Source organism: Ochotona curzoniae, unplaced genomic scaffold, assembly GCF_017591425.1.
Source record: "Ochotona curzoniae isolate NIBS_2020 unplaced genomic scaffold, NIBS_Ocur_1.0 contig_3819, whole genome shotgun sequence".
Taxonomy (NCBI): Eukaryota; Metazoa; Chordata; class Mammalia; order Lagomorpha; family Ochotonidae; genus Ochotona; species Ochotona curzoniae.
The window spans coordinates 58,542,562-58,560,729 of record NW_024466004.1 but is presented as its reverse complement, the minus strand read 5'-3'; the positions used below and the strand labels follow the sequence as shown (position 1 = coordinate 58,560,729).

General features: G+C 39.1%; 1 protein-coding gene across 3 annotated transcripts in view; it reads left to right on the top strand.

Annotated features, from left to right (window-relative positions):
• REV3L (REV3 like, DNA directed polymerase zeta catalytic subunit) overlaps nucleotides 1–15,797 on the top strand; it is a 164,082-nt gene extending 148,285 nt beyond the window's left edge. For all 3 annotated transcript variants that reach the window (XM_040983897.1, XM_040983899.1, XM_040983898.1), the window contains 7 exons: nucleotides 2,357–2,466; nucleotides 6,559–6,673; nucleotides 7,864–8,001; nucleotides 9,749–9,939; nucleotides 10,422–10,668; nucleotides 11,755–11,964; nucleotides 14,681–15,797. In XM_040983897.1, the coding sequence (XP_040839831.1) occupies nucleotides 2,357–2,466; nucleotides 6,559–6,673; nucleotides 7,864–8,001; nucleotides 9,749–9,939; nucleotides 10,422–10,668; nucleotides 11,755–11,964; nucleotides 14,681–14,821 (1,152 nt within the window). In that variant the 3' untranslated portion in view covers nucleotides 14,822–15,797. The remainder of the gene's footprint in view (nucleotides 1–2,356; nucleotides 2,467–6,558; nucleotides 6,674–7,863; nucleotides 8,002–9,748; nucleotides 9,940–10,421; nucleotides 10,669–11,754; nucleotides 11,965–14,680) is intronic.
• Nucleotides 15,798–18,168: the final 2,371 nt, after the last annotated feature.

The window sequence follows — 18,168 nt, the reverse complement described above, 5'->3', positions numbered from 1 at the left end:
CTTTTTAAGGAAGGATTTCTATAGGAAGAGTAAGGAGAATAAATAATGTAGTTAATAGTTGTAGGTTGAGGACCAGGGCTATGGCATAGCTTCTATGATGCCAGCATCCCCGCTGCGTGCTGGTTTGATCCTGGCTGCTCCCCTCCCCATCCACCCCCTATAATTGCCAGGGGAAGCAGTGGAAGATGGCCCAAGTGTTTGTGCCCCTGCTGCCGCTATGGGAGACCCAAAGGAAGCTCCTAGTTCCTGGCTTCAGCCTGGCACACTGCTGGTCATTGTGGCTGTGTGGGGAGTGAACCAGCGGATGGATTTATTCCTCTCTCTCTCTCTCCCTCTTTTCCTCTCTTTCTCTGTAACTGTGTCTTTCAAATAAATACATCTTTAGGGGGAAAAATTATTGTAAGTCAGTGTCATAGTCTCAGTTGGATATGTCACTGGCATTTTGTAATTAAAAATTTTCTGTGTTCACATTTTTCTCCTAATCTACTGATTTGATATTCATGCTAAAGATATATATATATATATTTCAACTAGTTGAACTTTGCTTTTTCCTTTTTTTTTCAGATAATCCATTTTTATTTTAAATATTTTTATTATCACTTTCTAGAACCCCAGTGTTGTCTAATTTATACAACCAGTTATTTTTCCCTTTTTAGGTCTTAGCCCTGTAATTGAGTAATACTTTTCTAAGTAGGTTCATGGAAGAATTATTTAATTATCATTCTTTCCCTTTCCTCTGGTCCTGTCTGATCTTCGATACAGCATGGTCTTTAGGGGAAGCTTCCAGAGTTCTTAATCATCCAGGTGTAATTTAATGGGTCAGAGTACGCATGTTGGACAGGTATTTAGGATCTGTGTGTATACACATATATTTGTAAGTGCATATTTGAAGGCAGACACTTGACATAGCAGTAAATAACACCGTTTGGGATGCCTGCACCCCATGCTGGAGTGCCTGACTGTAAGCACTAGCGTGGCTCTTGATTCCAGCTGCTTGCCAATGTGCTCCCTTAGAGACAGCAAGGGGGTGCAAGTGCTGGGGTCCCTTCTACCCAAATGGGAGACTTGGACTGAGCTCCTGGCTTCTGGCTTCAGACTGCCCAGGCCCACTGGTGCAGGCATTTGGGAAATGAACCAGCAGAGGGGGAAGAATAAAATTGCTCACTCTTTCTCTCCCCACCCCACCCCCACTTTTCAAATAAATAAGATTTTAGTAAGTTTGTTTTTAAAAGTGTCATTGACTTTGACTCTGGGGGCGCTCACCTATCCAGCTATTTGCCCTCACATGTTCAAAAGTTTACTTTGACAGTGGCAACAGAAGGTAGGTTGAAGATTTTTCAAACTTGAGTTTCAGTTAGATGGCATGATTGTTAAATACATTAAGGTATAATTCACATTCTCAGGGTTTTCTAATATATTTAGATCTCAACAGAATTTATGACTTAAAACTCAAGATTTCTGCTGCTGTTATTCCTTTGTTCATGTATGTAAAAATTTTTTAATGTAAATTTTTTTAATTTTTATTACTTTTATTTCAAAAGGAGGGAGACAGACAAATAGAGCAGTTCCCTGATGGTTCACTTTGCCAAAATGTCCCCAAGGGCTGTGCCAGAGCTACAGTTCAGGTCTCCCAGTGAGTGGGAAGAACATAGTGACTTAAACCATGACCATTGCCTCTGAGGGTCTAACGCAGGAAATTGGAGCTGGAAGATGAGAACTGAATGCACACTCCAGTAAGGGACATAAGCACTTAATCACTAGGTTAAATACCTGTTCTCAGCATTTTAAATAATATTCCTATATTAGTTCAGATCATTCAAATTCCATAGTAATAGTATTAATCATTACTACTGTTCCCTTCTTCAAAAATTAGACAAAATGCCTTTTTGTTTTAAAATTTCATAAGGAATTCTCTGTTGAATGTTCCAAAATAAAATAGCAATACAATAAAACTTTTTTATTAATTATACAATTCGATGAGGATGCGCTTTATATTTGTCAAGGCCTAGCTGAAAAGAATGGTGACATTGGTGACTACTTTTTACATTCCTTTCTCCTTATTTTTCAAAATATGTAGTAATTTAACTTTATTATGATACTTCAAAAGTTCATGGAAAACATTTAAAGCCAAGTTTTGGTGCAAAAAAATAAGCTGAAATCCATGCATTTTTTTCATAATATGCATTTCCTTGAACTTTTTTGAAGACTCTCTCAAATGAGTAGATTTCAAAAATATTATACCAAATAAACTTAATTCCACTTTCTGTGGACTTTCTAAAATGTCTTCATCAATGTTAGTCTGTGAACTTACACTGGGCTGTGTGAAGAAATCATTTCTGCTGTGTCTGTTCCACAGGTTGGCGATAGCATTGTTCACAAAGCCAGAGAGACCCTGGAACGAGCTATTAAACTGGTGAATGACACCAAGAAATGGGGTGCTAGGGTTGTATATGGAGACACTGACAGGTAATTTGTTTTTGTTTTGTATTTTCATACGTCTCTTCAGATCATCATTTCATTATTTGAAGTGGATTAAGGGCAATCTTATCTTTCCCAGTGCTTATGGTCTCATCAGAGTTAACACAGGTTTTGATTTATCAAATACAGCCTCCAAAAACAGAGGGAACCTATCCCGAGCCACAAACGGGATTTTCCTGGAATCCCTCAAGACAGGATTCAAAACCATATGCACAGGAATCTAGTCTATATAAAGAAATGACATTTAACATGTCATAATTAAACATGGCTGCAGACTTCTGAGTTTAAATGTATATCATAAACTGTGTTTAAAAGGTACTTGCCAAAGATATGAATGGTTACTTTTCATTATGCCACCAAAAAAGTGTTGCCCTTCTTATAAGTGTACATATGCAAATACAGTTTTCCATTTGATTGCAAAGGGTTTGCAGACTTCCTCAAGCCCAATCATTAGTCATGGCCTGGCAAAGAACAGGACTGGACTGCCTTTGAATTCTGAATAATCCCACCTGCTTTGTTCCTTCATTGATTAGTAAGTCTCTTCAGTGACTCATCTTTACTCACTCACCTACTTTGAAAAATCTTTGTACAAAAGTGTACTTGAACTTCTTAACCCAAAGATGAATGCTATTTAATAAATTAAAAGGACCAGTGATAAATGCAAATTCATCTTAAAGCAGTCTTTCTCTTAGCAGGCTAATTATCTTTATTCTTTAAAGTGACCAAAAACTTCTATTAATCCTGGCTAGTTCTCTTAAAGTTAAGCACCAAATCAAACTGGCCCAAAACAGCATAAAATGAACTCAAATAAACCCACCAACAAATCTAAACTGTGTATCCTGTTAGTAACTTTAAAATGTTAAAGTGTATTTGTGCATATTTTAATTGCTTTTATTTATAATTTTTTTTCTTAAAAATTTTTTCTTTTAGTTAATGTTTACATAGTTGGTCAGGGTGGGAAGGACCAAGGGTTAGGGGAATGATCATTGTTTCCAAGTTTTCTATTTCTTCTTTCTGTTCCTGGGGGAAGAGAGGGGATAAGAGGAGAAGCCACACCCAGCCTCCCAAGCACCCCAGCACCCAGGGATGGGGAACAGCTACCCGATGTCAACCTAGGGTCCTGATATGGCATATGCTCTGAGGGTTCTGCCCAGGTGGCTTCGGTAGTTCTGAAATGCTGTCAATCTTACTGATCCAAGGATGTGGAAACCTTTTCAGTGTCCATTGGCTGATGTAGTTGACCCTAGACTCTCTCCATTCTCCCAAATGTTTGCTGTCATTTGGGGTAGTTGTCCAATTTATTCTATCCTCCTCCTTCTGCTATGGTACCAGATGTCCTCTGCAGTTCCCAGTGGGCTGCCATTGCCTCAATATGCACCAGGGCCTGCCACCCACTGCTCTGTCTTTTCCAGTGAGGAGGACCAGTTCTTGCAGGCGGGCCCAAGGGCCTGGGCCAAGTGATCCAGGCCTGCCAGACCCCCACCCCCACCCCCAGGGCTCACAGATCCAGCACCCAGCATGCAGGCAGGCCTAAGGGCTCAGACCAGGTGACCTAGGTCCCACTGGACCCCTTATTCCTGGGACTCATAAACCCAGCACCCACTGTCCTCAGATTAGTATGGCTTACCTTCCATCAGCATCCACCATTGGGTGCTACAGCCTGGTTCAGTCCAGTCTGCTCCCTGTTCCAGCCTAACCAGCCCAGCCAGCCCCCATCCCGGCCCTAATGTGAACTGGCTGGTGTTGTGGCCTGACCCAGCCCCTCCTGCACCCTGTCCTGGTTCTCACATATGCTGGTGGATGTTATGGGCTGGCCCATCCCCAGACCTGACCCACATGTATGCTGGCAGGTACTGTAACCTGGTCTAGTTTGGGCTGCTCCCTTGCCTTGGTTCTTATGCTCACCAGCAGGGACTGCATCCTGACAGAGGAGTTCCCCAAGCTCTTCTATCAGGTCTCCTCCCAGTAGCATATCTTGCACACACCAGTGCCTAGGTTGATTTTGTTCCTGCCAAGACAAGAGGTAGATAGTGTTCTTGCCCCACTGGCCCACACCCATTTTGTTTATTATTTTTAATAAAATGGTGCACAGATATAATTCAACATGAGGATGTGCAGACCTGAGTGATGAACCACCACCCAATCTAAATACAGAACATTCTGTCACCCTACAATGCTGTCTACCTCCCCTGAGCCACATCCCCCTCATCAAGCAACCACTTGGGTGGTTTCTGTTGCCATAGCTTAGTTTGTACTGGACCCTTAAAGAAATGTGTGTATGTGTAGCACAATTTTTAAATTTTTGCATTCATCATTGCATCTGAACATTTTTAAGAATAATTTTTCATTAAGAAGTTTTGCAGCAAAATGAAATCAAACATACCATTAACATATGACCCAGCAGTTCCACTCCTTTATCTGCCTAAGAGAAATGAAAACATTTCCACACAGAAACTTCTATACAGATATCCATTGGAGCTTTTTTCATAATGAACCCAAACTGCAAATAGTACAAATGCCCATCAGTGTGTGAATGGATAAACAAATTGTGTAACATGCAAATAACAGAATGCTACTGAACAATACAAAAGGAACCCATTACTGTTACTCTTATACTATGGGTCAGTCTCAACAATATGGTAAGAGAAGCCAGACATAAAATATACTTCCACTTATGTAAAGTTTTTGAAAAAAAAAAAAACTAAAACTAACCTATATAATAATAGAAAGTCTTGTTTTGAACCTTGCACCAAAGTACAATGAATTAATTAAAAGAATATGCAGGGGAATGTTGGGGTGTCATGAAAACGTTCTGTCTTGATTCTGGTGGTAGTTACACAGTGTGCAAGTTTGCTAGGGTAGCCATAACATAGTCACAGATTTGGTGACTTAACAGATTTTATTTTCTCACAGTTCTGGACATTGTCAGTCCAAGAAGGAGGTGTTGGCAGATTTGGTTTCTCCTGAGGCCTCTCTCATTAGCTGTCACGTGGCTTCCATCTCACTGTGTCTTCATGTGACCTTGTCTCTGTGCTTAGAGTTCCCAGGTGTTTCTTAATCCAAATTTCACCTTAAATAAACACTGTTGTGACACTCTTAACAGTGTCATTTAATTTAATCTTTTCCATGAAAAACCTATTCTGAATTTTTTCAAATTCTGAATTATTTGAGGCTATATATGAGTTTTAGGGAAATACAATACAATCCATAAAGAATCTATACAATTGCTAAAATTGTGTTCATTTTTACATATTAAATATACCTCAGTAGAGTGGTTTTTATTAAATAATCACTGAATTTTACAATTTTTTAAAGAAAATAAGCCTGTGTTGGACCTTAAAAGAAAATACAAAAGCTTAAGTAATCTAGCTCATAGCTTAGCTGAAAGTGTGGTTGGCTGTCTAAGGCCATTAAATCTCAGCTTGAAACAATTTTTAAAGACTTTTACTTTAAAACTAAAGTATGTCACATGATTATTTTGTTTGGAATGTTATCCAAGAAAAAGGTAAAAATATCCAAATATTAAAATATGGTACAGTTGTACATATAATGTAAAAGAACAAAGTCATATGAAAAATGTTCATAACACACCTTTTGTTACAAAAACAGTTGCCAAATGAGAAAAGATTAACAGGATATATACAGTTTTTATAATGTTCTTAATGTTCTATAATGTTTATAATGTTCTTGTTCTTAATGGTAGGATTATAGATGGCTGTTTTCTTTGTTTTTGTAACTTGCTCACTGAACATGTGTTTACAAAAACATGCTTTTTAAAAGTTAGGTAGTTCTAGAAAGAAGATTCAGCCCATACCAGAAGTCAATTTTATTTCTTTATAATCACATTCTGTTGTTCTATGGTGGGCTTAACTGTCATACAGGACCTTTCATGTCAGTTGCAATATCAGAGCTCATGTCTCAAATACTGGATGCAACATGAGCTCTCATGAATTCATGAGTGACTTAATATAAAGTAAAGGAAAGAAAAATGATTTCCTCTTGTTATTGGAATATTAGGAAAGTCATTGTTTGACACTTTTCATAGTGACCCAATATCCAACTCTACTTTTAATCCTTTAGTATGTTTGTGCTACTGAAAGGAGCCACTAAAGAGCAATCTTTTAAGATTGGTCAAGAAATTGCTGAAGCTGTAACTTCGACCAACCCTAAACCAGTTAAACTGAAGTTTGAAAAGGTAAGAGGACTACAGTGTGAATCATCACAAATAAAATTCACCAATTAGCTTGGGCTTTTGTCCGAGCAATTAAAATGCCATTTAGACACCGTATTGTCTAGCATTGAGTCCTGGCACCGCTTCTGCCTTGTCTCCTGTTGTGCAACCTGAGAAGCAATAGACAATGGCTCAGGTACCTGGGCCCTGCCGCCCACACTGGCATCAGCTTCGCCAAGCCCCACTGTTGCAGGATTTTGTAGGGGAGCAGTGGACGGGAGAGCTTCTCTGTCGGTCATCTCTCTCTGCCTTTTAAATTAAAAAAATTAAATTATCTTATAAAATTCATAGTCCTCCTAGAAATTTCTGACTTGTTTGATACATTTTCAGAGTAATTAACAATATATGAGTCAATAGAAGTGTTAAATTTAAAATATGGGCTTACAGCTTATCATAAAGGATTGTAATGATATGAGAAATCAGTGGAGGGAAGGGATTTGGGGATGAAAGAAGGGAAATCCCCACACCTACAGAACTGTATTATAAAATAATAAAATATATAAGTTTAATATTAAAATATTTCATAAAGCTGTCTCAGAATTTTTAAAGTTATATCTTTTTTAAAGATTTAATTTTTTAAAAGGCAGTGTTAGAATGAAATCTTCTGTCCACTGGTTCATTCCCAAATGGCTGCAACAGCCATGGCCAGGCAGAAGCCACACAAAAAATTTTAAAGTATACATATAATTTTTAGTAGTACATATTTTTCATGAACTGTTTCAAGATCCCATCTTCCACAAACTGCCACACCTTGTACTTGCATAGACTGTCTCTGGAAGGGAACACAGGCCATCGGTAACAGAGTGCCTGCAGGGAAGAGAAATGGAGGCCAAGGAGCATCGTGCTGTGAACTCTTACAACTTATTAATTTTGTGCAATATGTAGGTGCCACATTAATATTTTAATTGATTAAGAAGATATAACTTGAAAGCAGTATTATGAGCAAAATTGGTGGTATAAAAAAAAGGAATAAGTGGTTAAAAAAAAGTAAGACAATTTCATTTTATGTGTTTTCACAAATTCTGCAATGAATTTATTGTCCTCCAAGTCATACAAACCATGTTTTTATAGTTGATATTTGATTTAAAAATATATACAAAATTCATCACAGGGATAAATAGTTATTTAGCAGCATTTTGTTGCTATCACTACAGGTGTATTTGCCCTGTGTTTTGCAAACAAAAAAGAGATATGTGGGTTACATGTATGAAACACTGGATCAGAAGGACCCAGTATTTGATGCAAAAGGAATAGAAACTGTTAGAAGAGATTCCTGCCCTGCTGTTTCGAAGGTAAGTTCCAGCTTGTTTCCTCATTAAGAAATAAGTGACTAAGAATCTGGTGAAATGTAGTTATCCTTAGCGTGCACATGTAAGTGGAAGAGCAATATCCTACAAAACTATATATAACTACGGGAAGAGCTATATAAATTTTGAGAGTTTTATTTCTAATGAAAACAGTTTACTTCATATAAGTCTGTGGTTTCCAACTTCTCAGCATGCCTTATATTTTAGCAAAATTGCTAAAACAATGCATGAACTTGGTAAAATTCTCCTATCTATTACCTGGAGATGTTGATGTATGTTGTCATATGACAGCTCCCCAAAATTATAGAATAAGAAAGAAGAGAAATTAACAATCAAGAAATTTCATGAGCAACATAATCAATCCCAGGTTGCCTGGAATTTCACTTATTTTGGTGATCAGATATGAATTAGAAAGGTTTCTGAAAAGTGCTAAAATTATTAGGTTTTTGTACTTTTAACCATAGTGTTTTTATTTTTTCATTACTCAAGCCCTGACCTCTTATATAGTAAAACAATTTTTAAAAATAAACAGTGGATTGGATACTATCAATTATGTTGTATTTTATATATATGATATGTGAATTTGGGGTATTAGTACTAGCTTCCAGTAGGTTCTCTACAGGTAGCCTTGAACATATGCTAAATCAAAAGCTTATAGTATAAAAATGCATAGGCCCAGTATTCATACAGAATATTCACCTGAAAGTTTCAGGTTTAAATATCCCCACTACATAAATCCCCCAGGTGTTGGCTGTTTTCTAGTAAAAATTTTATCAGTCCTGTAAAAAATTCTAACCACTTGGTACTTGAGCCTGTCATCTCTATAGTTGAATTAAGTCCTCTATATAGCAGTAAATAAAAACAATACATGAACTTAATGTCTTTTCTATCCCCTGGTTCATTCCCCACACGGCCACATCAGCCAAGCCTAGGCCAGGCTAAAACCCAGACCAAAAGCTTCATCTGGGTCTCCCACGTGAGTACAAGGTTCTGAGTGTTTGGATAATCTGCAGCCTTCTCAGGTCATTAGCAGGGAGCTGGCTGGGGGGTACAACAGCCAAGACTCAAACCAACACACATCTGGATGTCTGATTGAAGGTGGTGGATTTACCCATTAGTCCACACGCTGGTCTGATTTCTTATGCTTAGAGTACTTTGACTGTTTTAGAAAAACTTAGACATTCTTGTTGCTTATCACATGATAAATATTTCACCTGTTATGATTTCAATATGATTTTCCTCAAACTATATAATACTCCAGTTTTAGAAATAGTGGGGTAGGCATTGTGGGGCACCATGTTAAGCTGCCACTTGGGATGCTGGTTTGAGGACCTACCTGTTCCCCCAATTCTGATCCAGCTTCCTGCTAATGTTCCTGAAAAAGCAGCAGAAGACAGACCAACGACTTGGATTTCTGCCATCCCAATGGGAGACACTGATGGAATTTGTGGACTCCTGGCTGTTACAAACACTTGGAAAATGAACAAATGAATAGAACATCTCTCTCCTTCTCTCCCTCTCCTGTCTTCCTTCTGTCCACTTTCTCTTCTTCCTCTTTCTCACCTTGCCTTTCAAATAACTGTATATTTTAAAAATAGCAAGCTATTTATGGTCTCAAATATTTTCTAATTTCTAATAATTTTGTTATCATTATAAGTACTACATTATTTATGTAGATCAGCAAGTTTAACAGCAGTGACATATAGTGTGCATATTTTTTGTCTGTTTTAAGATACTTGAGCGTTCTCTGAAGCTGCTGTTTGAAACAAGAGATATTAGTCTAATTAAACAGTATGTTCAGCGACAATGTATGAAACTTCTGGAAGGAAAGGCCAGCATACAAGACTTTATCTTTGCCAAGGAATATAGAGGAAGTTTTTCTTACAGACCTGGAGCTTGTGTGCCAGCCCTGGAACTTACAAGGTAATGAAAGCACACAGTGGCACAGTCCTAACCAGTGTGGCCTTGGGGTTCTGCACAGACTTGAGAGTAAATGAGCACACACCTCATCTGCTTGCACAGATGCACAAAACTGTTGCTCCATCTGCCCACGTCGGGCCTCCCCTCTACTCCTCGGCCTCCCTGGGGAAACTAAGTGCAAAGAGATTGTGATTTGACACAGAACATGTTCTTTCCTTTAGTACTGATCCACCAAACACTTAGGTGGTCTCACCCTGGAATCAGATTGTTACACCAGCTAAATTTTCCCTCAGCCTGTTATATTATCTGTCAACTCATTTTCCAGGTGGCAGTAATTTACGGATGAGTTTTAAACTCTTAATAGTCTATCCATCTGATGCAAATTGTAGATTTCTTGTCTTTGATGTTTAATTCTGATTTCACATTCTGTAATGATGTTTGTATGACAGTCTTTGAGTATGTGTGTCTTATTTGGATTTGAACAGAAAAATGCTCACTTATGACCGGCGCTCAGAGCCTCGAGTTGGGGAGAGAGTGCCATATGTCATCATTTATGGGAGCCCTGGAGTCCCACTAATACAGCTGGTGAGGCGGCCCGTGGAAGTCCTGCAGGACCCAAGTCTAAGGCTGAATGCAACTTACTATATCACTAAGCAAATCCTCCCACCTCTGGCAAGGATCTTCTCGCTTATTGGTGTTGACGTCTTCAGCTGGTATCATGAACTACCAAGGGTAAGCTTACTAAATTGTACATGTGCTGGAGCTACAGAGAAAGTTCACTTTAAATTTCCTGTAAAACTTAACATTTTACTTTACTTGTTATAATGAGCAAAGCAGCTCATCTTCCATCCTACACTGGCAGCGATGCCACATTGTTCTGGTTTTCTAAAAGAGAAACTTGAAAGTTTTCTACAGACATCTTTCCAGCTTCTATCAGGCTGGCCAAGTTAACAGAAGTATTAAAGCTATTTTGGTGGTGAACACTTGACTACAGAATAACTTGGAGCAAACAAGCTGATAGGAAATAAAGAGTAAAACTTCAACATAGATGTTTAAGAATTATATGGGACATATGGGCCCGGCACCGTGACCTAGCGGCTAAAGTCCTCGCCTTGAACATGCCGGGATCCCATATGGGCGCTGGTTCTATCCCGGCAGCTCCACTTCCCATCCAGCTCCCTGCATGTGGCCTGGGAAGGTAGTCGAGGATGGCCCAAAGCCTTGGGACCCTGCACCCGGAAGAGGTTCTGGGTTCCCAGCTTCAGATTGGCACAGCACTGGCCCGACATTGTAGTCACTTGAGGAGTGAATCATCGGACGGAACATCCTCCTCTCTGTACATCTGACTTTGTAATAAAAATAAATAAATAAATCTTTTTTTAAAAAAAGAATTATATGGAACATAGTTACTAGAATTTTGACTAAATCAAAGAAATAATGTTAAATTAGCATTCCAGTAAATTAACATGGAGTCTTAGCAAAGGAGCCTTGCTTGAGTTGCTGGCTTATCATTAGAAGATTGAAGGAGCAATGTGTGATTCTGTAAATAATAATGCATCACATGTTTTAGAATCACCATTTTCTCTGCTGATTAGAATTCAGATCACCTCAGTCTTTTGCTGTTGTCTCAGACTGAGTGGCAGAGGGTGTTCAGGTATTTCAGTGTTTGGAAGAGTGCCTGGCACATAGTAGCTTCTCAGCATGTTGAATAAATGAATCAGTGAGTGAAATAATGCCTGAGCAAAGTCATAATTATGTAAGAACAGGAGCTCTGTTATGAAGCTGGCTCAGACTCATTTCTGAATTACGATTTTATAGATCCACAAAGCCGCAAGCTCCGCTCGAAGTGAACTGGAGGGGCGGAAAGGCACTATTTCACAGTATTTCACCACTTTACACTGCCCTGTATGTGATGACCTGACTCAGCATGGCATCTGTGATAAATGTCGGAGCCAACCTCAGCATGTTGCCATCATTCTCAACCAAGAAATCCGAGAATTGGAGCGCAAACAGGAGCAGCTCGTAAAGGTAGGATCTTGGTCAGCACCCAGCTCACAGGTAGCCTGACTCTCCAGGGACTCACAGATCACCTTGAGTTTCAGCATGAGATACAAAGCTTATATGACAAGTGCAGTGAGCACTCTACAGTGGCAAACTTGTTAACGATCTCAACAATGTAATTCAGCTAAACCATTAAAATGGCTTAGTCTTACCATTTTTATGGAACAATGATTATTAAAACCTAGAGCTAGAATGGTCATCTACCCAGTTTTGAATAGTAAGATTTTTAAGGGAGGAGGCGTTGGAGATGGCTCAAGTAATTGGATTGCTGCCACTCCTGTCTCCTAGCTGCAGCTGCTCAGGCAGTTGGGAAAGAAACCTGCAAATGGGAATGTCCTCTCTTTCCATGTCTCTGCTTCTCAATTTTTTTAGAAAAAATACTAATTTTAGTGGCAAAATTCTTTTGAGAATCAAAAGGTTCCAATTATTGTCATTGCTTAGTCTGCTCATAAAAAAAATCAGGAGAATTATTAGTGAATGTGGAAAGTCTGTAGTTCTAAAAGTACAGCTAGAAAAGTCAATGGCTAACATTCTTTCATTTATGAAAGACAATTGTTTATTTTATTGGGAAAGCAGACATTCTGTCCTCTGGTTTACCACATGCCCACACAGCCAGAGTCAGAGTTGAGTCACACAGAAGCACGCACTCCTGTGTAGGTGGCAGGACCCGACTCGGTGGCCACCGTCTGCTCCCTCCGAAGGTGTGCATGAGCAGGGAGCTGGAGTGGAGCCAGAGTTTAAGCAAAGGCACCGCAACATGGGATACAGGCAGCTCAAGCACTATCTGAACACCTGCCCCACATGGCCGAGTCCTTCTACAGGAGTTCTAGGAGCTCAGATCAGGAAACCAGCACAGTCATGTTACTAATAAATCACTGAGATGCAGTATGGGAATAATATGCAAAGATGATTTTTCACATCTGAGCAGAAATAAACAACAGCCATAAAGTTCAAGCTCCTCAGCAAGGTTTATAAGTCTCTGTTCGGGCTTTACTGCTACCCTTTTCCTTGTGCCATCGCCACACTGAACTTGTTTTGGGTCTGTGGGTGTACCCTAATCTCTCCCACCTCCTAGCCTTTACACACCCTACTCCCTTTATCACCCCCTACTCAACTAAGAGACTGTATTTCTGGAGTTATTATTAGCCAGTTTTGAGCCATTTGTGCTAGTTGTGGATCTCAGCAGTAAAACCACTGCAGTCTGCAGGGGTGCTTCCAGCTCTCTTCAGTTCATGGGCTGCATCCCAACAGCAGCAACCATCTTGTAGCAGATTCCCTTCTTGAATCTTAACCCAAGGCACAAACCAAGAACAGGATCCCTAGAGCCCTTCCTGAGTCCGGCTGAGTGTGATTTCTTCCTAGCTGCTCTTACCCGAGGTCCCCAGTGATGAACACTACGCTAGGAACATAAACTTGCCCAGAATGCTCCTTTAATGTTAGGTCTTATTTCTTAACAAAAATTTTGCTGCCATTTATAATTGATTTAAAAATGACTTACCATCTTTCAAGAGATATTAAATTTATCTTTTTTCTTAAGAGTTAAAAATGTGTTTTTCCCATGTACATATCTATAGAAACATTCATAAAACAAATTTCAGGAGATGTGATGAGAAGCAGACAATATTCCCAAGCGGAGATTCTGAGAATTCTAATCCAGCACTCAGAGAGGAGTACAGTTATTGAAGATCTCAACTCCTGAGGATTATATATCAAACTCGGCAACACAAAAGTGAACAGTACTCTTCCTAAATGTTTACAGATTAAGGAGTGATCATTTTTGTAGCATTCCATAAAGAAAGCCTCAATAAATTCCAAAGTGAAAACATTGTAACAATACAGTAGTAATAAAACTAGTTATTAGAGACTCAGAAAATAAAATGATTCATTCACTTGAAAATTTTATTAATGTCTACCTCTTTACAAGTTAAAATGTAGGTGTCCACCTTGTGGTGTTGAGTTTTAAATGTGAGTCTGAATCACCATGGAAAGATGTAGAAGCCCAGCATTCAGTTAAGCTTAACAAATCAAGTAATTCCATCCTGGCTTATTTATCAGACAGGCAGAGAGGGGACTTAAATATTTGTCCTGGCACCTGAGTATACCTACAGGATAGAGCTGTAATACAGAAAGTCTGCGTTTGAGAATATATTTGCATCTCCTGGCAGCAAGAAGCTTTTTAATAGAATGGCATATTCTGTCTTCATAGAATGCACCAAAGCACATGAATAGAGCAGCACCATAATACTGCATAGGTGATCAGATTGTCCAACAGCTGCTGGTCATTGGGTCATTCTTTTCTATTTAAAATTTGCTTTATTAGTATCATTAAGATTAAAACTTAAATATCAAATACCTGAGAGCCTTTAAAAGCCCAGTGCCCCAGGCTCACATGCAGATCCTGGGGTTCCTTGGTCTGGGGTTTTGCTTCAAGCCTCCCGAGCTGATTGAACACCACCAGTTACTACTTTGAAATTGACTTAACTTTGTCTACAGAGCAATAACTCTGTTATTGAAAAATGCTTACAATTAATTTAATATACAGCTTGATAACTGCTCAATTAAGTGGGCTTTAACCCAGTAAGATTCAGTTGAAGTCTTTTAAAGTTGATCAGGAATGAAATGAATTCTTGGGAGACTTTGTTTTTATGAAAATAATATCCTCTGTATTTTCTTATGCTTTCAGATATGCAAGAACTGTACTGGTTGCTTTGATCGACATATTCCATGTGTGTCTATGAACTGCCCAGTACTTTTCAAACTCTCCCAAGTAAACAGAGAATTATCAAAGGCGCCCTATCTCCGGCAGTTACTAGACCAGTTTTGACTTGTCAGTTTCACAGAACTCCAGGTGCTATTTTTTCAGTGTTTACCACTAAACTGTTGTGCATGGTGCTTTTCAACTTTCATCAAGTCAAGGCTATCATCGTCCGTCTTTCCCCCAAGAATCATGAAGACTTTGATGCTGAGTTGGAAACTGTACTTGTTGATCTCCGAATTGCTCACCTCTTACAGTGTACAAATTCCTCATTCTGTCACCTTTGTAACATTGTCTTCTAATGCAGGTGTTGGATTTGCTCCAGTTTGTGTAACATCTTGTAGATCCATTTGAGTAGATCACGTTTACTTCCCTGTGGAAGGAGCACTGAAAACCTCTTAAAGAAAAACCATTTGTGTGTTTTCCTTGAACTGTCTGTATCAAGACGTGTTAGAAATACCCATTCACTTTATAATTTTGACTGCGAAATATTTTGTAAATACACTTTTTTACTTTTCAAACAACTGAGTACAATAACGTGCAATGGATTTTATACAAATGATTTTCAAGTTGTTTGGTATATCTCCTCTAGGTTTTGCTTGACTCAAAGTAGATTCGTTATTTTGATCAAACTGTGCAAACAATAGTACCATGTGTAGCATTTTGAAACATTATTTTCTAAAAACCGCTGTCTTGCTTTAGCTATTAATGGGGCATTGTGAGGAACTGTGCAAAAAAAACATTTTTGTTACAAACCTGTGGGCCTGTTGCAATACTTTAAAAATGAAAAATTTTATCCCATTTTTGCTTGTTTTGTATAGACATTTCTATTGCTTCTAAATATGCTTAAAATATTCTTTCCTTATGTACTGTACAGTTAATCTTATTTGCCATCATCTTGAACACAAAATGTGTATTTAGAAATATTTGTATAACTGTATAAAATGAAAAAGGAATTATGTGGTCAGTGCATTGTTTTTTAAACTGGAAATCATTTTGTTTTAAAAGTTAATAATGGAAACCATATTAAAATTGAATAAAATATAAAGTATAGTGATGTGATTCTTGCTATAAATGACATCATCTTTATCTTTTATAAGCTTTTATTTTTTTAAGTTTACATATACTTAACATCTCACCCTGTCCATTTCTGAAATTTAATTAGGAAAGTTACCTTGCTTGATGTTACAACTCCCTTAACAGCAACAAAAAGGCAAGGGCAGCAACTTGGCCTGCTGGGCAGGCCACCAGTTGGGGTGTCAGCTGCCTGCATCGCTTGTGCAAGCACCTGTGTTCAGGTCCTGCTCCACTCCCTGTTCCAGCTTCCTGCCCAAGTGCATCCTGGAAGTCATTAGATGGTGGCTGGGTACTTGCCACCCACATAGGAGAACTGGACTGGGTCTATAGCTCCAAGCCGTGGCCTTCCCAACACTAGCCATTGCAGGCATTTATGGATTGGGAGTGAATGCTGTCAAATATTATAAAGAGCTCAGGAAAAAAAAAACACAGTCAAAAAGTTCTAAGGAGGTACTGGTTACAGCTTAGGTGTTTTTCATTTAGATATAATTACTCTTAGCCTCAGGGCTTTCCAGAGAGAAAGCAAAACTTTAGCTACCAATTTCAAATATCAGTTTTCCAGAAGTGAAAAGTTCTCATTCTAACATCAAGAGCTCATCTGGTCATTGGTCAGAAATATAGCTTCCATTGCCAGAATTTGTGCTCCAAAATATTGGAAGGATTTTTCTGAAAATGCAGCACATAGGCAATCAAAGAGGTATGGGTCATGTCTCTGAACACTTCTCTGTAGCGCTGCTAATAGCTAGTAACATTCACAGGGATCTTCTGGGTTTGGGCCACTGGGGCTGGTCCTCAAGATGAGGGTTTTCTTACCTTTGTGTGAGAGACACTGATGAAGTTAACTTCCTCAAATTCTGTGCTGGCACGACATGGCGCCACTTGGATCCCGGCGGCAGCATAGTGCATGCAACAGACTGACCAGTTGCCCATCATGCCCTGTTAACAGAGGGTCCAACTAGCTCGGGTTCACAGGCTTTGCCAAGTTCCAACTCGCTTGCCTCCCTTGTAACTGTGACTTTGGAGTCTGGAGTTGAACAGCCTCTTAGTAAAATATCTTCCTATCAATAACTGCCACCTGGGAGTGTGCTGAAATTTGCACCTGTATTTTACAAAAAGGTTTCTAAGAAGTTTTCAATAGTACTTTTGTTGTTTTCCTTCTGTGTCAGATCAGCTATGAGTGAGTTCTTTAATTCACCCAGATCACATACCTTAAAAAGAAGTTATTAGTGCCAAGAAACAGATTCCTTAATTTCACAGAACATATTCTTTAACATAATTTCACTTAGCTGAAAAAGAATGAGAGCTGGGAAATATCAGGTAACTTCATTAAATGTGCCCTTCAACTGTTAATATAACATTTTCTCTGTCTTGCCATTTTCCACCTGAGTTTTTGCTGAACAATGCAATTCTAGCTGGAAACAAGACAGTTTTCATAAAGATGACCAATAAATTGGGCCGAAACCAAAGTGAGAACATACTGCAGTTACAAGTTCTTGGACGAGGTTTCCTGTGAGGTGGTGCTGATAAGGAGAGCAAGATGCAAGCGACCCACAAGGCCCCTCCAGAGGGCAGACCCTCAATCTCAGGGGACACAGGCAAGTTGCCCTGACGAGCTATAAGCTCGTATTTTACTCTCAAAAGTCGTTGCAGCTGTGATTCTTCTCTGTAACTTTCATTTTCATAATAGCTGAGGGTGCTGTATTCCCGGAAGGCCTATCAGATAAACTTTTAGATCAACTTCAGAATAGGATTTCTTAAGACATTTACATTTGTAATTTCAAAAACAAACCTGGCTATAAGTGGCATTGCTGTGGCTCTGATGTCCACAAAGGAGATGGGCAGGAGGATGGCAGTGCCCACATAGCTAATTCTAAGCTGGTGCCTCACCTAGTAGAGGGCACTCTGTCTGCATGCCCTGTGCCCTGATACTCCCATAATACCCATGATACCTTGCCTGTTTCCTCAGATAGGATGAGAATTTTCCTTCAACCATTTGGCTGAATAAAATCCAATACCATCCATGCCCCTATTCTGTTGAATAAATAGCCTTCTATAAGAAAACAGTCATCAGATTATAACTAGCATTTGAGATTCAAGGAGGAAGTCCTCAGAAGTACACCTGCCTAAACTCACTGTTGTGTCATTTCATCAGCTACATACAACCTTCTTAGCACTTTGACCAAGTTCAGGGAGTGGCCACAAAAGCAAAGTGCTTTACAAAAGGAGCTCTCAGTTGCATATGTGGCGAGAAGAGAGGGTCCTCCAAAACACAAGAGCTTTCCCATGAACACCATCACACTGCCTCTATCAGTCCACAGAAGTATGGCAGTAACCAGGCT